The sequence below is a fragment of the Toxotes jaculatrix genome, chromosome 13, assembly GCF_017976425.1.
Source record: "Toxotes jaculatrix isolate fToxJac2 chromosome 13, fToxJac2.pri, whole genome shotgun sequence".
NCBI lineage: Eukaryota > Metazoa > Chordata > Actinopteri > Toxotidae > Toxotes > Toxotes jaculatrix.
In genome coordinates, this window is record NC_054406.1 from 26,179,695 (window position 1) to 26,203,252 (window position 23,558).

The 23,558-nt window shown below is 39.2% G+C and overlaps 1 protein-coding gene across 1 annotated transcript; it reads left to right on the top strand.

Moving 5' to 3' along the window:
* Nucleotides 1–208: 208 nt before the first annotated feature.
* Nucleotides 209–18,453, top strand: LOC121191856 (NACHT, LRR and PYD domains-containing protein 12-like). The gene is made up of 6 exons (XM_041053309.1): nucleotides 209–404; nucleotides 1,477–1,653; nucleotides 9,365–9,538; nucleotides 11,843–12,016; nucleotides 16,515–16,691; nucleotides 18,363–18,453. The coding sequence occupies exons 1-6, from the start codon at nucleotides 301–303 to the stop codon at nucleotides 18,388–18,390; spliced, it is 834 nt and encodes a 277-aa protein (XP_040909243.1). The 5' UTR covers nucleotides 209–300; the 3' UTR covers nucleotides 18,391–18,453.
* Nucleotides 18,454–23,558: the final 5,105 nt, after the last annotated feature.

The following is a 23,558-nucleotide window of genomic DNA, read 5'->3' on the forward strand; positions in this document are numbered from 1 at the left end:
CTGGACCTGTTTGTTCGCTTCCTTCATGGCCTGTCTCTGGAGTCCAACCAGAGACTCTTGGGAGGCCTTCTGGGTCAGACAGAGAACAGACCAGAAATCATCCAGAGAGCCATCAACAACCTGAAGGAGATGAACAGAGATGATATCTCTCCTGACAGAAGCATCAACATCTTCCACTGTCTGATGGAGATGAAGGACCGCTCAGTACATCAGGAGATCCAAGAGTTCCTGAAGTCAGAGAACAGATCAGAGAAGGAACTGTCTGAGATCCACTGTTCAGCTCTGGCCTACGTTCTGCAGATGTCAGAGGAGGTTCTGGATGAGTTGGACTTGAATAAGTACAAGACATCAGTGGAGGGACGACGGAGACTGATCCCAGCTGTGGGGAACTGCAGAAAGGCTGTGTAAGTCCAGACATGATCTTTAACATTATCAGTCAGTATAGATTAGTAGTTTAATTTTTTTCAGATATACACAGTATGAAATTATTCTCATTATTCTCATAATAGTTTTATAATTTTTAGATCAGCTGTGTTTTTCTAGAAATGTTTTAAATGTGTTTGTCAAATGTAGATTTTTCAGTTGGTTGTGATTATTGCTGTTAAGTTTTTCTGCTTATTTATTAGTTACTGTTACATTCTACATTAATTTGTTAATTTATTCATGTTGAGTCTTATTGTTTTCATGTAAACCTGATAAATCAAATTCACATTTCAGGTGATTCAACTCTACTGAAAACATAATTATGAATATTATCTTTCATTTCTGCCAATAGATCCCCCTAAATCCTCCACACTGCTCCTTTAAAGTCTTTCCATATTTTGTGTTAAATTAGACAGGTGTTTTCTCTCCTGGTGTAGAGTAGAATCAGGAAACACCTTCAGCCAAGAACAGAGGTCTGAATATATCAGAGCAGAATGGGAGAATTCAGTATTCTTCTACACATTTGTCTGAGTCAGACTGCTGAAGCTTCATTCAGCTACAGCTGAACTCATGAAGTCATTTCTTACAGTGTAGTTGTGTTAGGAGGAGACCACTTCACAGTCAGTGTGGACCACAGGAAGGACGACGGCCACCAAAGACTCTTTAAATCAACATGTGACATCTGACTGTTGGTTGAAGTCAACAAATGTGAATTTGTCCTTTAATGTTGTTTAATTACACAAAGTTCAGGAAGAAGGTCATGTAAAACCTTCAATGATGAAGAGGATTTGAGTCCAACATGTCTGATTTGATCTTTATCTTCTAATTCCAGACTTGACTGAGGTCAGCAGCATGTTATGAATCTGTGTTGACATGAATAGTATGAATGTTGTGGTGACATTTGGATAATGTGTGTAGAAGGCTGACATTATGATGATCCCCAATAAGAGAAGGACAAAGTCCCTCTACTCATGTTAGTGAAAGCTCATTGATTAGGACATATCTGATTGGATTAGAAATGATTTTTATCCACATGATTTATTCTTTATTCAGATTGAGGTCCTGCAGTTTGTCAGAGATCAGCTGTGCTTCTCTGGCCTCAGCTCTGAAGTCCAACCCCTCCCATCTGAGACACCTGGACCTGAGCTACAACAACAAGCTGCAGGATTCAGGAGTGAAGCTGCTGTGTGGTTTTCTGGAGAGTCCACACTGTAGACTGGAGACTCTGAGGTCAGTTCACTATCTGTTACTGTTGTAGATCTTATATCTTTAATCCACAACTGAACCTGGTTTATCTTAATCCAGAACTTGAATCCATTCATCTTGAATGAATGAATGAATAAATGAATGAGATTTGAAATAGTGTTTGTTACATATTGTAAATTTTTCTTATCTCAGACTAAGAATTATTCCTTCAGTTTCACTTCATTTCACTTTATGTGACCCAACTCAGAGTGTAGAGAGGTCTGAGGAGTTCAAATTATAAACCTCAAAGTAATATAACTTACTGATACTGAGTGGTGACACAAATAACTAAAAAGTTCAAAAAGCAAGAGCAGCAGACATGCATTCAAACAATATTACGTGTATTTAAACCTAGATAATTAAGACAGGAAGTGTTGAGAACTAACAGGCCTGAAAGAACAAAAGCACTCAGGCAAATGAAAGAATTTATTATACAGTATTGAAATAACCTAGATAGCACCAACTGAATACAACAATAAAAGTTTAAAACAAGGGTAGAGTCCTCACTGTGGGGAGATTCTATCACAACCTGCTTATACTCACACCATGTGCTCACCTGGTGCTGGTCCCACTAGAAGATACTTCAAACACTGCAAGTCTACAAACACTGCACTGCACATGAGAAAATTCAAGACACAACTATGTGACCGCCACCATTTATATTACCACACAGCATGCAGAGTGTGTACCCTGCAAACTGCTCCCCACAGGCTGGACCTCTACCTAAAATTAAAAACAAAATCATTTGGTTCAGATAAAATGAACAAGAAAGGACTTATATGGACAGATAATTAAAAACTCAATAATGAGTTCACAGGAACTAATGTCAGTGCAGCAGAATCATTACATCAGTCCCTGTAAAAACAACATGTGAAGTAAATAAAGCCAGCCAATAAAAGAACTGCTCAGGCAAAGCAGCAGTCTGGATCTTGGCCTGAAAGAGGTGACAACAACTATTAAAAATGTGTATTAGGGGTGTGCGATATGACGATATTAGATTGTGAAAGATTAGAAAGTGTTGACGATCTGCCACAGGAAATAGATCGTATTATTGTCTATAGGGCACATTCTATTAATTGCGTGCGCACAGGCGCATGAGAAGTTTTTTTTTCCTCGGACAACTAACAGCCCGCTTCACGTGAACATGACCAACCAATCATGGCAAAGTACGAGCAGTTTTTTTACTAGCCTCGCTGTTTTAGTCAAGGTGCAGCGGGTAGCCTTGGCCGACAACGAAAGTGAAAGCTTGGAGTTGGTCCCCAAAAAGAACTCCACTTCAGTCATATGGACAGTGCTGGGGAGTAACGGGATACATGTAACTGCGTTACGTATTCAGAATAGTAACGCCGTTTCTGTCTTGGCCAACGCATTCCTGTCCCGGCTCTGTTTTGCCGACTGCGGCTCAAGCTCTCACTCCTGCTGCTCCTCGTCCGATTCCATTCTGACCGACTGATCAGGCAAAAAGGTCGTTTATTTACGTTTGTTTTCGTGGAGCTGGGGCTTCTGGGAAATATATTGGGTTGCCTTTGTTCATTTAGAGAATAAATATCAACTCGTGAAACAAAGAAGTATCGTAACGTAATTCATTGATTTCAACACTGTAACTGTATTCTGAATGCTATCTATTTAAACTGTAACTGTAATGGAATACAGTTACTCATAATTTGTATTCTGAATACGTAACGTCGTTACATGTATTCCGTTACTCCCCAGCACTGCGTATGGAACTGGTTTGGGTTTTCTCCAAACGACAAAGCGCAAACACAACGAATCTCTTTAACCACCTGAAGAGGCAGCATCCGAAACAATTTGCTGAGAGCCAAGCAGCGAGGCCAACCACACATCAGCCAGTGGTAACGGCTAAAGACATTACACAGAAACAAGCAACTATAACACAAGCCTTTGATAAAAGCACGCTGTGTGAGAGAAGTAGCAAACGGTGGAAAGAGGTGACTTTTTTATCTTTAGGGCCAAGTTTTTACATAGAGAATAGTTTAGTTCTAAATTAACTTCACTGTAAAAATGAACTGTGATAAAATTGTGATCGTGATTTTACCATTAAAAAATCATGATGTGATATTTTTGCTTTATCGCCCACCCCTAATGTGTATTAATACTTTAGGGGATACAGCCCCACTACACTGCCTTTAAATAAGTTTCATACTTAAGGACATAATAAATACATAAAAATAAAGTGCTCTCATCCTGTCATGTTAACATTTTCGGAGAAATAACGGTATAATATACAAGTGAAACAATCAAAACAATATGCACACTTACGGCAGGGTGAATGGCAGCGACAGATGAATGTGCATCTCCATGCTAGCGCTTCTCACGTAGCCTCTGTTTACTCGGCGAGTGAACGGGAAGTATCGCTCCAACCGGAAGTACCAAAGTAAAACCGGAAGTTGGTTTTAGCGATTATATATATTTTCTTTTTAATTTCGATTACAAAAAACATGAATTGGTCTAACTAAATAACTTCGAAATGATTATTTAACTTATTGCACAATTTTTTAATACAATTTTAAACTTATGAAATTACCAATGAATTATTTATTACAAAAAACAAGTTCCTAAGGGCAACACACTCCCCGCCTGGCCTATAAGGGCCACTATGAACTCCTACTAACCTTGAAAAAAATCAGTCCTCAGGTAGGAGGAGAATGACTTCAGCAACTGGTCGCAGAAGGGTCTTTATATTGCCTTGATCACTGGCCTTTACTTCGACTTTCCTCACACAACCGTCCTTACTAGGGAATGTTGCTGTGGCCCGAGCCATGGGCCATCCGTTGCGTGTGACCTGCTTATCCTTGAGAAAAACAAGGTCACCAACTTGCAGGTTTCTTCAAGCTACAGTCCATGTTTGTCTCTTTTGTAGTAAGGGCAGGTACTCTCACCTCCAGCGTGTCCAAAACTGGTTAGCAAGAGCCTGAACTTGTCTCCATTGCTTGATGTATAGGTCCTTGTCCAAAAAATCTCCAGGAGGTGGTTGAAGGCATAATTTCTGCGTGAGGAGCATTGAAGGAGAGAGGATGAAAGGGTTCTCTGGGTCAGAAGACACTGGGAGAAGCGGCCTTGCATTTATAATGGCTGTAACTTCAGCCATGAGCGTGCACAACACCTAGTGAGTTAGTTGTACCTTACTTTGAAGTAACATGGAGTCCAGAATTCTCTGAGCAATGCCAATCATGCCTCCCATGTCGGAAGCATGAGGCGGGTTGAATTCCCAGCTGCAACCTTGTTCTTTTAGATACTGTTGCATGGTCCTGTCCATTCTTAACTCCTTGGATGCCCCTATGAAGTTGGTGCCTCTATCAGATAAGAGTCTTTTGGCGGGGCCTCTTAGAGCAAAGAAGCGTCTTAGGGCATTTATGCAGCTGGACGTATCTAGAGACTCGATCACCTCAATATGCACAGCTCTCGAGCTCATGCAGCTAAGCGTGATGGCCCAGCGCTTAGTTTAGGCTTGTCCGCCTCTGGTGCGCCTGGTAGATACTGTCCAAGGACCAAAAACATCAAGGCCAACGTAGGTAAAAGGAGGACACATTTTAAGCCGTTCAGGTGGTAGATCTGCCATACGTTGTTCCTCCTGTTTTCCTCGTAGTTTACAGCAAATTAAGTATTTGTGAATTACTGAGTTAACAAGTCTTTTGCACCCTAAAACCCAAAGCCCTGCAGCTCTGATTGCTCCTTCTGTCAGATGACGACCCTGATGTTTCACCTGTTCATGGTAGTGACGAGTGAGCAGCAGAGAGACGTGAGAGTCTTTAGGAATGATTATTGGGCTCTTTTCAAAGTTCTCAAACTCTGAGTATTTAAGTCACCCACCTACCATGATAAGGCCATTGTCCAGAACTGGGATGAGTTTTTGCAGGGGGATTGGTTTGCCAGCTTGAAGAACGGACAGTTCTTTTTCAAAGGTTGCTTGTTGTGTCTCATTGAGAATGACGTTCTTTGCTTGAGGTAAGTGACATTTGTGCCACCCTTTGCATTCACTGTTTGGATTAGTCCCATTGAACGATTTTGCGATGTGGATAAGGAACGCTACTGCTCTGACCAGGGACTTGAAGGTGGAGAAGCATTCAAAACATTTGCAAGTAAGTACTTGGAGGTTAGTAGCAAAGGTTTTAACTTGTGGCATTATTTCACAGTCTTTGTCTGGTTCGATTAACTCATATTTCCCACTTACTTGATTTGTCTCAGCAGTCGAACGATGAATTGAGGATGGTCCGGCAAACCAAGTTGATTTTGCCAGTTGAGATGGTGTCAGTGATCGCGATGCATGATCTGCAGGGTTTTCCTCCATGCGCACATAGTGCCACTGTTCTGGCTTGGAGGACTGGCGAATGCACTGCACTCTGTTGTGGACACGTGGAGAATCTTTTTGACTCATTACAGATGTAGCCTAGGACTACCTTACTGTCTGTGTAAAAATGAACTGCATCCAGCTGTAGGTCTAACTCATCCTGAATTAAATCAGCGATCTCAACTGCCAAGATGGCAGCGCACAGCTCAAACCTTGGTATAGTAGGTTCTGACTGAGGAGCTAATCTTGCTTTGCCCATAATAAATCCTACCTCAACTTAATCATCTGGCTGGACTGCTTTCAGGTAGGCTACAGCACCTATTGGTTTGGTTGAAGCATCAGAGAATAGATGCAGTTCTTTGCGTTTTGCTTGACTGAGAGAGGTAGATGTGTAAGTTCTTGGGACATGAAGTTCTTTTAGATCTTTGAGGGAATCCCTCCAAGTTTCCAATTTGCTTTGCTTGTCCTCCGGAAGTGGTGTGCCCCATTCTGTGTCAACTTTCTGATGTGAGTTCTCTGAGTAGAGCTCTTCCTTGAATAGTAACAGGTGCCAATAGACCCAGAGGATCGAACACACTGTTGACCGGGGACAAAACACCACGATGAGTGAACAGTTTGTCTGTGGCAGCTAGTGAGAAAGTGAATGTGTCATTGTTTCCCAAATGAGACCGAGGCTTTGTTGTGACTGAGTTTCTTCGCCACCAAGATGTAGGTCTTTAACGACTGCAGCACAATCTTCAGGGCAAAAGGAGTGAGTGACTGCTTGGGAGTTAGAAGCGAACTTGTGCAGGCGCAGATTGGACTCAGCAAGAGACACTTGTGTTCTTTGGAGCAAGTCAATTGCTTCGGCTGGAGAAGGCACAGAGATCAAGCCGTCGTTGACGTAAAAGTGCCTGTCCACAAACTTGACCGTGTCTGCTCCTGCCTGTATGGCCTTGCGCAGTCCATAAACAGCAACAAAAAACAAGTTCCTAAGGTCAACACAAGCCATTTGGAAGAGAAAACACCCCGAGCCACAAAACCCTATTGACATCTAAAATGAGGATACCACTGCATATATCGTTTTTTTACCTGTATGCTATGTTTAAAAAAACTATAGTGTGTTGCATTTATGAAATCAATAAACTGCTACAGAGAACACAAAATTTTATTTCTGTATGTAACAAAAACATTTTGAACCCCGAACAAAAGACACTTGGTTGATGCTAACTTTCAAATAAAATACTCAATGTCTATTTGAGTCCTCCTTGTATTTATGAAATAAAAATCCAATCTTAAATTATCCACCTGCAGCTAACCAAAAATGCCATCTGCTTCTGTGTTCCCTCATCACTTTATCGTGTGTACTGGAGCATGCAGTCAGCTGTCAACCTGAAAATGTTGCTGCAGGGTGTTGCACATCGGCGGTTGTGACGCGACAAAAAATTAAAAAAATATTTTATTTTAATGTTATAAGATCACTATAATCTTCAAATTTAGAATTACATTAAAAACAAACGAACTCAAATAAAAATACATTGAAATTAAATACTCATTTTTTATTTTCCAAAGTCACAGGGAGCCACAGCAGAGGGATGAAAGAGCCACATGCGGTTCTGGAGCCGCGGGTTGCCGACCCCTGTGCTAGATGGAAACAAACACTGCTATAGAACACAGGGAAAGAGCAAAGTTTAGTTCAACCACAGCCTACCTCTTGAGCATGACATCAACAGCCTACAGGGTCACAGGACTGCACAGATCTGTTGAATCAGAAAATACCTCAATTAACAAAACAAATAACCTTTTCCCTTTGTCTCTGTCTCCAAATCCAACTTTCCCTCACCTGCACACACCAAAGCACTGCTCACAGGAGGCCTCAGACAAAGAGGAAGTGCTGCACCCTCACCTGGGCTTTTAAAGACGGGCATATCTATTCCTACCCATTAGTGGGTGGAGTTACAAACCTAAACCAGCCAGGCCTCTAAGCCTAACTCAACCCTCACATTTAATTACAAAAACCTATTCAGCTACAAAGTTCATAAAGCAGAAGGTCATGTAAAAACTTCAACAATGAAGAGGATTTTATTCGTCCTCATCTGAGCTAATATTTATCATCTAAGTACAAACTTAGCCTTAAATCAGCATCTTTGGGATTAAAATACTTTCTCTTCACTTTAACATGGGTTTAGTTCTAGATTTCCTGAGCTGATCAGAGACCTGTACTGTGAATCAGGATTTGGGATTAGCCCGGTAACTTCAGGTTTAACTCTGGGTTTTCAGAATTACCAAGGTGGTTCACTTGTGAACAGGTTACATCGCCATGGTAACTTATGCTGCACAGCTAACCTGCTGTGGAGCAGGTACACTTCAGAGGATCAGATCAAAACCTGTCATCAGCCCGAATATTGATGAATCAGATCACTGGAAAAAATGGAATCATCAATCCTACAGGATCCCAAATGGGACAGAAGTGTTTATAACAAACTGGCAAAAAAATAAAGAGCAACAGATTTTTTTTCCTAGATGAGTTGAATCATTTTTCTGTTGGAGGTTTTCCATCTGTTCACTCTGGTTTTAAAACAAACAGAAGGAGAGTTTATCACTAAATAACAACATAATAAATATTCTAGTTTCATTTGAAGTGAACAAAGATTCTTTAATCTGACAGAATTCCTGACACTGTTGATGCTTTTACTCCTATTGCATCACTGCAGCTCAAAATAACATGGAGACTTTGTGATGATAATTGTTGATTAAAACTAAACCCTCTGATGTCTGTTAGAAAAACTGTCCACACACTTAAAGATTTCATATGATTATAAATGAACATCTCAGTCAGACTGAGCCTATAAGAAGTTAACTGCTTTTCTCCTTCCTGCTTTGGAAGCTGAAAGAGCTAATTCACTGTTACTTTTTTAAACATGCATCACACTCTCATAATAATTTGTTGCTAATTAAGTAAGAAACTTAAAAATAATTATTGTATTTATCTACATTATATCCTTGGTTTGACATTATCAATTGTAAATTGTTTCTAGCTTTTCTTTTCTATTTGGGTCATGTGATCACCAAGCAAGACATTTTTCCTGGATCAGGACTGAACATTTGAAGTTTGATCCATTTCAGTGGTGAATCAAAGTCAGTTTTTAGTCCAACATGTCTGATCTTTATCTTCTAATTCCAGACTTGACTGAGCTCAGCAGCATGTTATGAATCTGTGTTGACATGAATAGTTGTATGAATGTTGTGGTGACATTTGGATGATGTGTATAGAAGGCTGACATTATAATGATCCACAATAAGAGAAGGACAAAGTCCCTGTACTCATGTTAGTGAAAGCTCATTGATTAGGACATATCTGATTGGATTAGAAATGATTTTTATCCACATGATTTATTCTTTATTCAGATTGAGGTCCTGCAGTTTGTCAGAGATCAGCTGTGCTTCTCTGGCCTCAGCTCTGAAGTCCAACCCCTCCCATCTGAGACACCTGGACCTGTGGGGAAACACTCTGCAGGATTCAGGAGTGAAGCTGCTGTGTGGTTTTCTGGAGAGTCCACACTGTAGACTGGAGAATCTGAGGTCAGTTCACTGTCTGTAACTGTTGTAGATCTTATATCTTTAATCCACAACTGAACCTGGTTTATCTTCATCCAGAACTTGAATCCATTCATCTTGAATGAATGAATTTGAAATAGTTGTTGCTCCATATCTTATCTCAAACTAAGAATTATTCCTTCAGTTTCACTTCAATTCAGTCAGTTCAATCAATCAGATGTTATTTTTATAGCACTTTTAATACAAATACATTGTAGCAAAAAGTGCTGTACACAGTGTTAGTCCCTCCACCCCAAACAGGCACACACCCAAAATCCATCAATAACCACAGTGTAAATGATAAGTAAAGGTTTCAATAAAAACATGAGGTGAGGAAACACGATCATAAATCTCAAGGCTCTGAAATGAGAAAACACTGGAGGCAGGATAAATAATCAAAATAGCAAAATAATATAAAATACATAAATAACAGGAACAATCAAAATGATAGAATAAAGTGAATAATATAAAAAAATCAAAGTAAAGTTTGAAAAATGTTAAAAGCGAAAATCTGATGGAGTAAAACCAGAAATCCCAGAAAACAAACAAACAAACAATAAGTTAATAAGTTAATAAATAAATAAAAAGAGTAATAAAACTGACTAAAATGTGTGGATAAACAGACAAATAAATAAACAAATAAACTTAATTAAAAGCCAGATTAAAGAGGTAGGTCTTGAGTGTGCATCTAAAAGTATCAGAGTTCTCTGCTGCCCTCAGGTCTTCAGGGAGGCTGTTCCAGGACCATAGTAATAAACGGAGGCTTCTCCATCGGTTTTTGTTCTGACTTTAGGTTTAATTGAAAGGCCACTACCAGAAGACCTGAGGGTTCTAGAGGGCTCATAGGTTAAAAGCAAATCTGATAAATAGGTTGGACCAAGACCATTAAGGGCTTTATAAACCAATAAAGGGATCTTAAAATCAGTTCTGAAGCAGGCAGGAAGCCAGTACAGAGACTTTAAAATCAGTGTAATGTGTGCTCTCTGTCTGGTCTTTGTCAGTACACGTGCTGCTGAATTTTGAAGCAGCTGTAGCTGAGATATGTTCTTCTTAGGGAGACCAGAAAGCAGAGCGTTGCAGTAATCAGTTCTGCAGGTGATCAGAGCCTGCAGCAATGTCTCTGTACTGGCTTGAGAGAGAAATGGTTGCACTCTGGGAATGTTCTTCAGATGATAAAAAGCAGTTTTAATTACATTTTTAATGTGAAGCTCAAAACTAAGACCTGAGTTGAAGATGACTCCTTGGCTTTTCACTTCTTTACAGGCGTCCAGTGCCAGAGTTTGTCCTGATTGAGTTGAAGAAAGTTTTCTGCCATCCATAACTTGATATCTAAAATACAGTTAAAAAGAGCCTGGATTGGCCCTGGGTCATCAGGAGACACAGCAATGTAAAGCTGTGTACCATCAACATAGCTATGGAAGCTGATGCAGTGCCTCCTGATGACATTTCCAAGTGGCAGCATGTAAAGGTTAAAAAGTGTAGGACCTAAAATTGAACCTTGGGGAACACCACAATTTAATTTATAGCTTTTAGAAGAATATTCACCCATGCTAACATAAAATTATCTGTCAGTAAGATAAGACTTGAACCAAACAAAAACAGAATCCACAAGTGAAGAAATATTAGCAGACCGGCCGTGGGTAATACATAGATCTAAAATGTGGCCTTTGTTATGGGCAGGCTGTGTAACATGTTGAATAAAATTCATACAGTAAAGCTAGTTTGAAAATGAAAAAGCAGCTGACCAAAATCGTTTGACCTAATTTAAACAGATTTGTAAAACCACCAGAGTCTGAAACCTGATGAATAAAAAGTGGTTTAAAACTGGATAAAAATATTGATTAGTGGCAGAACTCCTTCCAAAGACTCAAAACCACCAGATCCAGTTGTCATGAATAACGTCTGTTGACTTTAATGAAACCTTCAGAACTCACACACTCATATTTGTCACAGTCAGCAGACTAATGTTTTCTAAATGAAGTGTAGAAAATGTCCAGTGTGAGTTGTTCAAAGTCCATTTTTATCACAACAATATACAGAAGATCCTCAGGAATGATATTTGTACAAATCAACTGAAAAACATGTATTATTATTATTGTTGTTGACATGAATAGCTGTATGAATGTAGTGGTGACATTTGGATGAGGTGTGTAGAAGGCTGACATTATGATGATCCACAATAAGAGGAGGACAAAGTCCCTCTACACATGTTAGTGAAAGCTCATTGATTAGGACATATCTGATTTGATTAGAAATGATTTTTATCCACACGATTTATTTTTTATTCAGATTGGATGGCTGCAGTTTGTCAGAGATCAGTTGTGCTTCCCTGGCCTTAGCTCTGAAGTCCAACCCCTCCCATCTGAGACACCTGTACCTGTGGGGAAACAACTTGCAGGATTCAGGAGTGAAGCTGCTGTGTGGTTTTCTGGAGAGTCCACACTGTAGACTGGAGACTCTGAGGTCAGTTCACTGTCTGTTACTGTTGTAGATCTTAGATCTTTAATCCACAACTGAACCTGGTTTATCTTCATCCAGAACTTGAATCCATACATCTTGAATAAATGAATGAATGAATGAAGGAGATTTGAAATAGTTGTTGCTCCATATTGTGACTTCTTCTTATGACAGACTAAGAATTATTCCTTCAGTTTCACTTCATTTCAGTCAGTTCAATCAATCAGACGTTATCATTATAGCACTTTTCATACAAATACATTGTAGCAAAAAGTGCTGTACACAGTGTTAGTCCCTCCACCCCACACAGGCACACCCAAAATCCATCAATAACCACAGTTAAGTAAAGGTTTCAATAAAAACAGGAACTGAGGAAACACTATCATAAATCTCTAAATCTCAAGGCTCTGAAATGAGAAAACACTGGAGGCAGGATAAATAATCAAAATAGCAAAATAATATAAAATACCTAAATAACAGGAACAATCAAAATGATAGAATAAAGTGAATAATAAAAAAAAAAATCAAAGTGAAGTTTGAAAAATGTTGAAAGGGAAAATCTGATGGATTAAAACCAGAAATCCCAGAAAACAAACAAACAAACAATAAGTTAATAAATAAATTAATAAATAGAGTAATAAAATGGACTAAAATGTGTGGATAAACAGACAAATAAATAAACAAATAAACTTAATTAAAAGCCAGATTAAAGAGTTAGGTCTTGAGTGTGCTTCTAAAAGTATCAGAGTTCTCTGCTGCCCTCAGGTCTTCAGGGAGGCTGTTCCAGAGACTTGGACCATAGTAATAAACGGAGGCTTCTCCATCGGTTTTTGTTCTGACTTTAGGTTTAATTGAAAGGCCACTACCAGAAGACCTGAGGGTTCTAGAGGGCTCATAGGTTAAAAACAAATCTGATAAATAGGTTGGACCAAGACCATTAAGAGATTTATAAACTAATAAAGGGATATTAAAATCAGTTCTGAAGCAGACAGGAAGCCAGTGCAGAGACTTTAAAATTAGTGTAATGTGTGTTCTCTGTCTGGTCTTTGTCAGTACACGTGCTGCTGAATTTTGAAGCAGCTGTAGCTGAGATATGTTCTTCTTAGGGAGACCAGAAAGCAGAGCGTTGCAGTAATCACTTCTGCAGGTGATGAGAGCCTGCAGCAATGTCTCTGCATTGGCTTGAGAGAGAAATAGTTGCACTCTGGGAATGTTCTTCAGATGATAAAAAGCAGTTTTAATTAGATTTTTAATGTAAGGCTCAAAACTAAGATCTGAGTTGAAGATGACTCCTTGGTTTTTCACTTCTTTACAGGTGTTTAGTGCCAGATTTTGTTTGTCCTGATTGAGTTGAAGAAAGTTTTCTGCCATCCATAACTTGATATCTAAAATACAGTTAAAAAGAGCCTGGATTGGCCCTGGGTCATCAGGAGACACATAAATGTAAAGCTGTGTATCATCAGCATAGCTATGGAAGCTGATGCAGCGCCACATTTCCAAGTGGCAGCATTTAAAGGTTAAAAAGTGTAGGACTAAAAATTGAACCTTGGGGAACACCACAATTTAATTTATAGCTTTTAGAAGAACATTCGCCCATGCTAACATACAATTCTCTGTCAGTAAGATAAGACTTAAACCAAATAAAAACAGTACCAGAGAGGCCAGTCAGGATGTGAAGTCTATCTAAAAGAATGGTGTGGCCTTAAGTCAAAAGCTGCACTTAAGTCAAGTGATACTAATACAAATACAGGTGTTTGTTTTTGTTTTTTGTTTCATTATGTTTTGTTTTGTTTCATATCCATATATCACCTGAGGTCACTTACAGTCTTGACTAGTGTAGTCTCAGTACTATGATTGGTCCAAAAGTTGAAAATTGGTATAAAAATACTGTGAGAGTTTAAAAAACCATTCAACTGATTAAAAACAAGCTTTTCTAAAATGTTACTTTAACTTGTAATGTGTTAGGAAGCTGCCCGCGTCTTTGGTGTTAGCGGGTCAAAATTGACCCGTGACTTAACCCAGCCCAAAATACTCAGAGAACAATGATTATCATACAGTATTGTTTTTCACCTCATATCTAACTTGTAATGCATTCATATTCATGCAAACACTGTATTAAATGTTTTTTTTTTTGCCCAATGGACCTTTTATCTTATAATATACCACTCGTTTTCATTTTCAAAAATATTTAAATTCACTCATTATCTTTGTTATAATGAAGACAATGGGTAATTATGTTATCTGAGTATAATAGATTAATATTAAAACATATCACCAAAATATATATATATATTTTTTTACTTAATATTATTAACCATAGTGATATCTGTTGTGTTACTGGTCAAAACTGACCTGTACAGATTTATGTTAGGATAGAGGTAAAAAAGTCTTTTCTTTTTCATAAAACCAAACCAAACCAAGCTCAAAATTGCAAATGCAGATAGAACATGAAAAAGACCATGAACAACAGCAAGTTTCTCTCTCTCTCTCAAACTGAACATTGAACAAAGACAAAACGGAGTCTGTCTGTCTGTGCACACTGAAACATTTTCAAACATTGGCAAGGTGTGTGTGTGTGTCTGTGTGTGTGTGTGTGTGTGTGTGTGTGTGTGTGTGTCTGTGTGTGTCTGTCTGTGTGTCTGTGTATTAATATTTGTAGTAATATTCTCTGAGAAAAGTTGTGTTCCCATGGGTTTAGGTGTCCCCAGGAGAGACAGGTGCGGTGAGGGTGAAGGTGGGTGGGCTGGAGCAGGGGATGAAATGTCACCTTTTTTTGATTTGAAGACCTCTCTTTGACCATCTGTGCCCCCAAAGATGATACAAAATGTATCAATATTCTGCGAGAAAAGTTGTGTTCCCATGTATTTAGGTGACCACAGGGGAGACAGGTGCGGTGGAATGGGGAGGGGACGGGATGGGATGAGGTGGGGGTGTGGGTGGGTGGGGTGATGTGTAGTGGGGGGGGTGTAAATTGAGTCCAGTATGATCCACAGAACAACCTAAAACTTTAATATGATGCATGGATGCTTACAACTGCCAATATTCTTGACGGGTCATATCTGACCCGTAACACCACAGATGTCACTTTTTCTTTTAGAGACTTTCAGAATTTACTAAAATGGTGAATTTTTTTTTGTTGTGTTATAATAGCTGTTCCTGAGGATATCATGAAGCCTTGTTCCAATACAAACAAGGAAATGGTACTTTTTACATATTTTAAATCGTAAACGGGTCAAATTTGACCCTAACACAATATAATGGTAGATTGGATTCTAGTCTGTGGTTTTTAAGTATGGAGGGATCTAAATTGTTTCTCTTCAGAAGGGATTTGACTCTGGCCGTCTTAAGAGCAGCAGGGAAGACACTCATCTGAAGAGAATCATTTGCTATGTTAAGTAAGTCTTCATTAAAAAAAGCTATAAAAGGTTGTAAAAAAGGATGTAGGTATGGGATCTAAGGGGCAGGTTGATGGTTTTAATTGAGAAACTACTTCTTCAAGCATCTCAGCATCAACCAAGATGAATTTCTCCAGTGTTTCCTCATACAAAGGTTCTGTGGTGACTGAATTTGTATGCTTACACTGAGATCATTTTCGTCTGATATAGTCTATTTTATTTTTGAAGTGGACTCTAAAGTCTTCACATTTGAAGCTGTTAGACTGCCAGCCTTCATAAAGGCAGGATTTATTAGATGATCCATGGTTGAGAAGAGGATTTGGGGGATTTTCCGATGTCAGTTATCAGTTAGTAACAGTAAAAAATACACAGAAGTGATCAGATAAGCCTGAATCCACAACTGAAGAAATATTAGCAAACCGGCCGTGGGTAATACGTAGATCTAAAATGTGGCCTTTGTTATGGGCAGGCTGTGTAACATATTGAATAAAATTCATACAGTAAAGCAAGTTTGAAAATGAAAAAGCAGCTGACCAAAATCTTTTAAACATAATCATTAAATCTAATTTAAACAGATTTGTAAAAGCACCAGAGTCTAAAACCTGAGGAATAAAAAGTGGTTTAAAACTGGATAAAAATATTGATTAGTGGCAGAACTCCTTCCAAAGACTCTAAACCACCAGATCCAGTTGAATGATGTCTGTTGACTTCAATGAAACCTTCAGAACTCACACACTGGTATTTGTCACAGTCAGCAGACTAATGTTTTCTAAATGAAGTGTAGAAAATGTCCAGTGTGAGTTGTTCAAAGTCCATTTTTATCACAATATACAGAAGATCTTCAGAACTAATATTTGTACAAATCAATTGAAAAATGTATTATTATTATTATTATTATTATTATTATTATTGTTGTTGTTGTTTATATGAATAGTTGTATGAATGTTGTGGTGACATTTGGATGATGTGTGTAGAAGGCTGACATTATGATGATCCACAATAAGAGAAGGACAAAGTCCCTCTACTCATGTTAGTGAAAGCTCATTGATTAGGACATATCTGATTGGATTAGAAATGATTTTTATCCACATGATTTATTCTTTATTCAGATTGAGTTCCTGCAGTTTGTCAGAGAGCAGCTGTTCTTCTCTGGCCTCAGCTCTGAAGTCCAACCCCTCCCATCTGAGACACCTGGACCTGAGCTTTAACAACAAGCTGCAGGATTCAGGAGTGAAGCTGCTGTGTGGTTTTCTGGAGAGTCCACACTGTAGACTGGAGACTCTGAGGTCAGTTCACTGTCTGTAACTGTTGTAGATCTTATATCTTTAATCCACAACTGAACCTGGTTTATCTTCATCCAAAATTTGAATCCATTCATCTGGAATGAATAAATGAATTAATTAATGATATTTGAAATACTTGTTGTTCCATATTGTGATTTTTTCTTATCTCAGACTAAGAATTATTCCTTCAGTTTCACTTCATTTCAGTCAGTTGTCATGAATAATGCCTGTTGACTTCAATGAAACCTTCAGAACTCACACACTCGTATTTGTCGCTGTCAGTTGTATGAATGTTGTGGTGACATTTGGATGATGTGTGTAGAAGGCTGACATTATGATGATCCACAATAAGAGAAGGACAAAGTCCCTCTACTCATGTTAGTGAAAGCTCATTGATTAGGACATATCTGATTGGATTAGAAATGATTTTTATCATCATGATTTATTCTTTATTCAGATTGAGTTCCTGCAGTTTGTCAGAGATCAGCTGTGCTTCTCTGGCCTCAGCTCTGAAGTCCAACCCCTCCCATCTGAGAGACCTGGACCTGAGGGACAACAACCTACAAGATTCAGGAGTGAAGGATCTGTCTGATCTTGTGGAGAGTCCAGACTGTGGACTGGAGACTCTGAGGTCAGTAGAGGGTTGGAGTCAGTCCATGCTGCTTTCATCAGTATTGTCCTAAACACAGTTCGTATCAAAGCAAAGATCCAGTGTCTCCTGTAAACCTCCAACCTTCTCAGTGGCTGCTTTCCTCATTGAAGCTGTGAGAGGAGAATGGTGACAGGCTTCAGGATTGGACAGAAAAAAAGAGAGACAGACAGCAGTCAGCCAATCAGATCAGCCACAAGCCTGATTGTGATCCTGTGTTTGAGGTCATGTGAAGATGACTGTTGTTGTGTTCATCTCTACAGGAATTAGAGCTGGATTACAGCTGACAGCCTCACAAGATGTGTAGAGACAGTGGTCCTCATTCATCAAATTGTCATAGCATCAAATCTGATCTGAAACTGTTTGTTCTCTCATTTCAACACTAAAGAATTGATGAGTTTGATCTTTGTCACAGCTCTGAGATCAGTCTGACTGCAGCCTGCAAATCACTGGCTCTGATTTCAGAGAAGCATCATGACATTTTGGAAGCATGTGGTCTGATACAGAGCAGAACCTCTGCTGAAGTCCAGTGATCACATCTGTATATCTGTCCATCTGTCAGATACTTTCAGTGACAGCCTCCATGTTTATTTGTCAGCTGATATTTCAGAAGCAGATCAGATGTTCATCAACACACAGAGACTCTTTCTTTAAATGGAACATGAGTTGACATGTAACAGCAGTGAATCCATCACTAAACTGTTTGTGCAGTAATGAAGCTTCATGACTCAGCAGTTTGTTTCCACTGTGGACTTGAGTGAAATGTTCAGAGTAAACAGACTTTATGCTAAAAGTCTCTGCAGGTGTGTGAGCTTCCAGCTCAGTGTCTTCACTCCAATACGTTAACATGAGAGCTGAGAGGAAGCTGCTACACTACACAGCTGCTCCACTTCTGCTCTGAACAGGACTGAAGTCCCTGCTGCTCTTTATACTGGATGTGCTGCATCAGTGACTGACAGCTGATGAAGTGAGTCTCTGTAAACACTGATTTATCACCTCTGTTGTCTGTCTTCCTCTCTCAACAGCTGGAGGGAGCGAGCTTTCCAAATGTGAGAGTGAAGAGGACGGTGTGTGTGTTGAGAGAGGACGAGCTGTGTCCTGATGATCCAGAGAGGTTGAAGCAGTAACAGCTTGTGTGTAGAAAGGCTCTGATTGGTCCATGTTACTGGGAGGTAGAGTGGAGAGGAGAGCTTCATCCAGCAGTGACTGACAGAGGAACCAGAAGAAGTGGAGAAGACTCTCAGTGCTGCAGTCTGAACTGCTCTGAGAACAGCTCCACTGTCAAGTCCACCATCATCCCTGTGTGTTCCTCTGGATCTGAAAGAGAATCATCAGTGTATCTGGACTGCTCTGCTGCTGCTCTGTCCTTCTACACAGTCTCTGCAGACACACTGAGACTCCTCCACCTCCTCCACCCTCCATCTGGACTCTGTCTTTTTTTATTCATTCACAAATGCTGAACCCAAAGTGATGAATCAGATTAATCAGCTCCATCATGTGGTGTGATGGAGAATTGCAGCTAATTTCCACATTATTTTTTTCTGTCTTGCAGATCTTGGAGGTTCATAGTTATGCAGTAAGTTGAGGCATCATTATGTGTCTGCTGTACAAAGTACACATGACATATATTATTATTCACCATACTTCTTCTTCTTTAGTCCTGATGAACGTTCTAATTAAATATGTTTCAGTCTCTTTACCTTGCTCTGACTGACAGGCTTCATGTTGGACCTGTGTGATGAACAAATGTCTTTTACATTACTGTTAGCAGCTGATGTTACTTCAGTAAAAGTCTGTAGCATTGTCAGCAAAATGTTCTTTAATTATCAAAGTAAAAGTAGGTAATGTGAAGGCAGCATTTAAATATTTTATTCAGCTGCATAGAACTATTTTTACTCATTTTATAAATTGCAAGGTGTTTTGTATAAATGTTAATACTTTGTTTGTATATATCTTAATTTACTTGTAAAATACATATCAAAGTCCTTGCGACTCAAATGTCTTCACAACAACAGTTAGCTGTTGAAAATATCTTCATTTATTTATGGATTTTATTCTGAACACTGAGACACTATGTTGTTGAAACTAACAGAGAGAAGTCACATCCATCTCAGAATGATTTTAGATCCCAGTGCTTCCACTTTGACTTCCTGGTATCATGTTGTTGAACGCGACAAACATCACTCACCTGTACTGATATGATATGATATGATATGATATGATATGATATGATATGATATGCATCAGTGTTGGAAAGAAAGAGCTGCAGGTTAATGTGATAGAAACACATGTTTTTCTGTATGGTCCAGTCATTATTTGCATCTGTCACTGTAGCTTTTTTAGACCCATGGTGATAACTGACTTTTGTATGAATAAATCTGAAATAATGAGCTTACAGTGGGTATGGAAAGTATTCAGACCCCCTTAGATGTTTCACTCTTTGTTGCCATTAGCTCAAAAGCGTGCTTCTGCTAAATACTGAGCAAAGGGTCTGAATACTTATGGCCGTGTGATATTTCAGTTTTCCTTTTTTAATAAATCTGTAAAAATTTCCACAATGTTGTGTTTCTCTGTCAATATGGGGGCCTGTGTGTACATTAATGAGGGAAAAAAATGATGACCATGCTAATGATTTTAGCAAGTGGCTGCAATTTAACAAAGAGTGAAAAATATAAGGGGTTTTGAACACTTTCCGTACCCACTGTATGTTTTTATTGTCCTTGTTTCAGATCAGTGAGGCACTAAAGAGTGACTTCCAGGTGTTGGCTTTTAACTCTGAGGATGCAAAAATGAAGGTTTCCAAGAAAAGATGAGAGAGAACGACTGAAACAGGAAAACAGAGTGGGTATTAACTGCAAGTCTCTGAAACTAACAGAACTATTTTCAATAATTTAAACCCACTGAGATTTAAAATCCCTTCTTTTTTTTTTTTTTTTTAGCAAGCAGAGCAATAAAGTGAACAATACAGGAAGTTACAGATGGACTGGTTGTTTATAACAAAAATAAACATACAATGTATATATGGGATATTGAATAGATTTAGGAGATCAGCTTGTGTAAAGTGAAATGTTGACTACACTTGATCAAACTATTGTATAAACTATTAGTAAACAAGTCAAATGAGAGACAGCAACAACAGCAAAAATACACATACAGGTAGACACCTGTGCAACAGCTTCAAAAATGATGGTACTCATTCACATTTAATGGGATGAAAGTGTTAACCAGGAAGGACCCAAATGCAGACACCACCACTGACCAAACAGACAAACGAGGACAAACAATACACACAAGGCAGGGGACATACAGGATACAAAAGGAAGGAGGAGGGAAACCTGAACTAGCCCTGAACAGAAAGGTGACAAATAAAAAATTTGGACTATGCTGTGTTAAAAAATGAGCCTTGTGTCCATATAGTACAAGAAAAAGAGACAAGCTGGAAACTTTCAAGGCTGAACTGCCAACCAGGCCAAGCAGGCTGCCCTATAGGTCCTCAGACCCTGAAACCCCCTTGTTTTGAAATGTGTGTCTCAGTTTTATAAATATCAAATGAAATGATGAGAGAGAGCCTCTCTATCATCTCTCTCTTTTTTGTAATGATCTTAAACTAACACACATCAAACCTGGGGCTTTGTAGTTTTCCATCATAAGATCACTAGTTGGTGTAGGACATATAGAGTGAGGTAAAGAGGACTCAGGTGGGGCCACACATCATTTTTGCCCCCACTGCCCAGAGTGACTTTATCCAGCCATGATCTCCCTTGATCTTCTTTGCAGGATAAACTTACCAGGAACATCACAGCCTCAGGTATTTAGTTTTTTAGTCAGGGTTACAGTCACTGTGCATGGTAAAGCCTTTAATGTGCCTCTGCATGAGCTGCTATGGTTGCTGTAAATTCACACAGAGTAATGGAACAAAAGTATCCTCCACAATCGTTGTGTTACAGAAGCTCAGCATCATTTTATTGAACAAAGTCAAATCCATTGTTTTCTTTATACAAAGTTCCACACCACTTTTTTCTTTCCTTCATGTTTTAGTGCAAATCAATAGCGTAAGATGCAAAGCAAAAAAATCATTCAACCCCAATCAAAGCATAATATTCATTTCTTTTATTGAATTAAATGTAACCTTCAGACAGAAGTAACCCTGCCCAGCTGTCAACCTGCTTTTAAAGCAAACACATTCAGTGTTAGCTTGTTTAAGCTTCTTAGGGAAAAATCAGATCTTGCATATTGCACAGGTTTGCATTCATCCTCCACCTTCAGTAAATTGCTGCTTTTAAAGATACAGTAGTTTCCACTTTGAGCCGGACATTTTTCTGTAGATGAACCCACATTCATTATTTTATTGGCCAGTGTATAAGTGATGACTTTTTATGTTGTTGTTGTTTCTGTACTGTCAAGTTTTAATGTGACATTACAGCAATGAATAAAGAAATAAGCAGATAAATCAGGAAAGGAAAGAGAAAAAAAAGGGACATTTCCACACAGAGTAGAAAAATGTTTTTCTAATGAAGGGAAACATCAGTGAGCTGGAGGAGAGAGTCCACCAGGAGCCAGATGAGCACCGGCACCAACAGGGTGAGACTCCTTTCTTTTACTGTCTGGGAAAAAATATGGATCCTGTTAGATTTGTTATGAGCTTGTGCTGATTTGAAATAATCAGATTTTGAAGATTATCTTTAGTTTGATTTAGTGCTTTAATACCTAATGTTTTTAAATGAGAGTAATTGTCATTAACCTCAGTGATTCCACTGGTTACATATTATAAAATGTTCATGTAAGATTGAAGGGAAACCAACACTCACGAGCACATGTGGCATAAAACTATAAATAGTTTTATGATTAGTTTAAAAATACAAAATAATTATTAATCATCAACCCATCAAGTTCTACACTAATACAATCACACAGTTATGACCCTCAAGAAAAGACAAAGACGTTGTGTAGACAATGGACTTGTTTTGCTGGTGTACATTATTTTCCTTTTGATTTCAAATTTGTTTCTAGTTTGATTTTAATTCTGAACAAATGGTCACTACTGAAGCTGAACTGTGAGGGATTGATGGAAAAAATGTGATTTTTCCTTTATTACTATACATGAAAGAGTTTGTCCTGACGCTGAACGGTTGTGCTGAGCGTGCATTTGGTTGGGCCTCGGTCGGTGCTTTATGCTAAGTGATCAGTAAGTTTGATGAGTGGCTGCTGTTCAGAGACCAGTGGGAGTGGTTGTATGTTGATGAGAGCTGTGGATGGTGGAAGTGTGGAGTGGAGGTGTGTGCTGGAGTGTTACATATGTGATTTCCTTGGCTGTTGCTGTGAATGGGGGCTTTGTGGAGTGGGCTGTAGCAGCTCATTGTTTGGCCGAGGTGGTAAACCACACTCAGTCTCATCTGGTGATCAAGCGAGTCAGTGTTTGTCGTCCTGAGCAGCATCCACACTTGTTAAATATGTGGCGTTTGCTGCGTGTAACAGCACCTCTGCTCTGTTTCCTCAGAGCTTCGTGTTGAATCCACAGATGTTACAGCAGCAGTCTGAGAGGACTTTAAGTCAACTAGTTTGACCTGGACCTTGACTTTCTCGCTGTGTCCATCTCTGTAACAGGCTGCTGTATGCAGGAGGAGACAGGGGGAGCAGGAGACCAGCTCCAGAACCCTCAGCAAGAAGATGCCATGAGACTCCTGCTGTCCTGTTGGACCAGAGCCCCAGCACCCAGCCCTCCACCTCTGCTCCACAGACCATACCAGACAGTGTCCCGCAGGACGTCAGTGCTCTAAATGTATAGACAAGTGTTGGTTTTCACCTGCCTCCTGTCTTTGTGTTGGTCAGAAGCATTTTATCCTGGCTCAGTGGTCACCACACACATTTGTCCCACTTTGCTGCAGCAGTCTAAAGGGTGTAGCTGATCCAGTCTGACCTTCCTTCTCCTCCACTCTCTGTCTCTGTAAAATGATCCAGCCCAGAGTCCTCCCACAGCCTGTGGCCCACGTTCAGCAGGATGACGTCATGCACTTGTCCCTCTGGCCCGTCCCCCAGCCTGGTGCTCACCGTCCCTCTGCTTTTGATGCACTGGAGTTTCTCTCTTTTAGTATTTAAAAATAATGTTTTTTTTTCCAACTCCTTCTTTCAAACTTTCATTTTCTTCTACACTTTCCTAAAAAAAAAAAGTGTATATGTTTATTGCATGTTAGTACATAGATGTAGTAGTAAGTTATGACTTT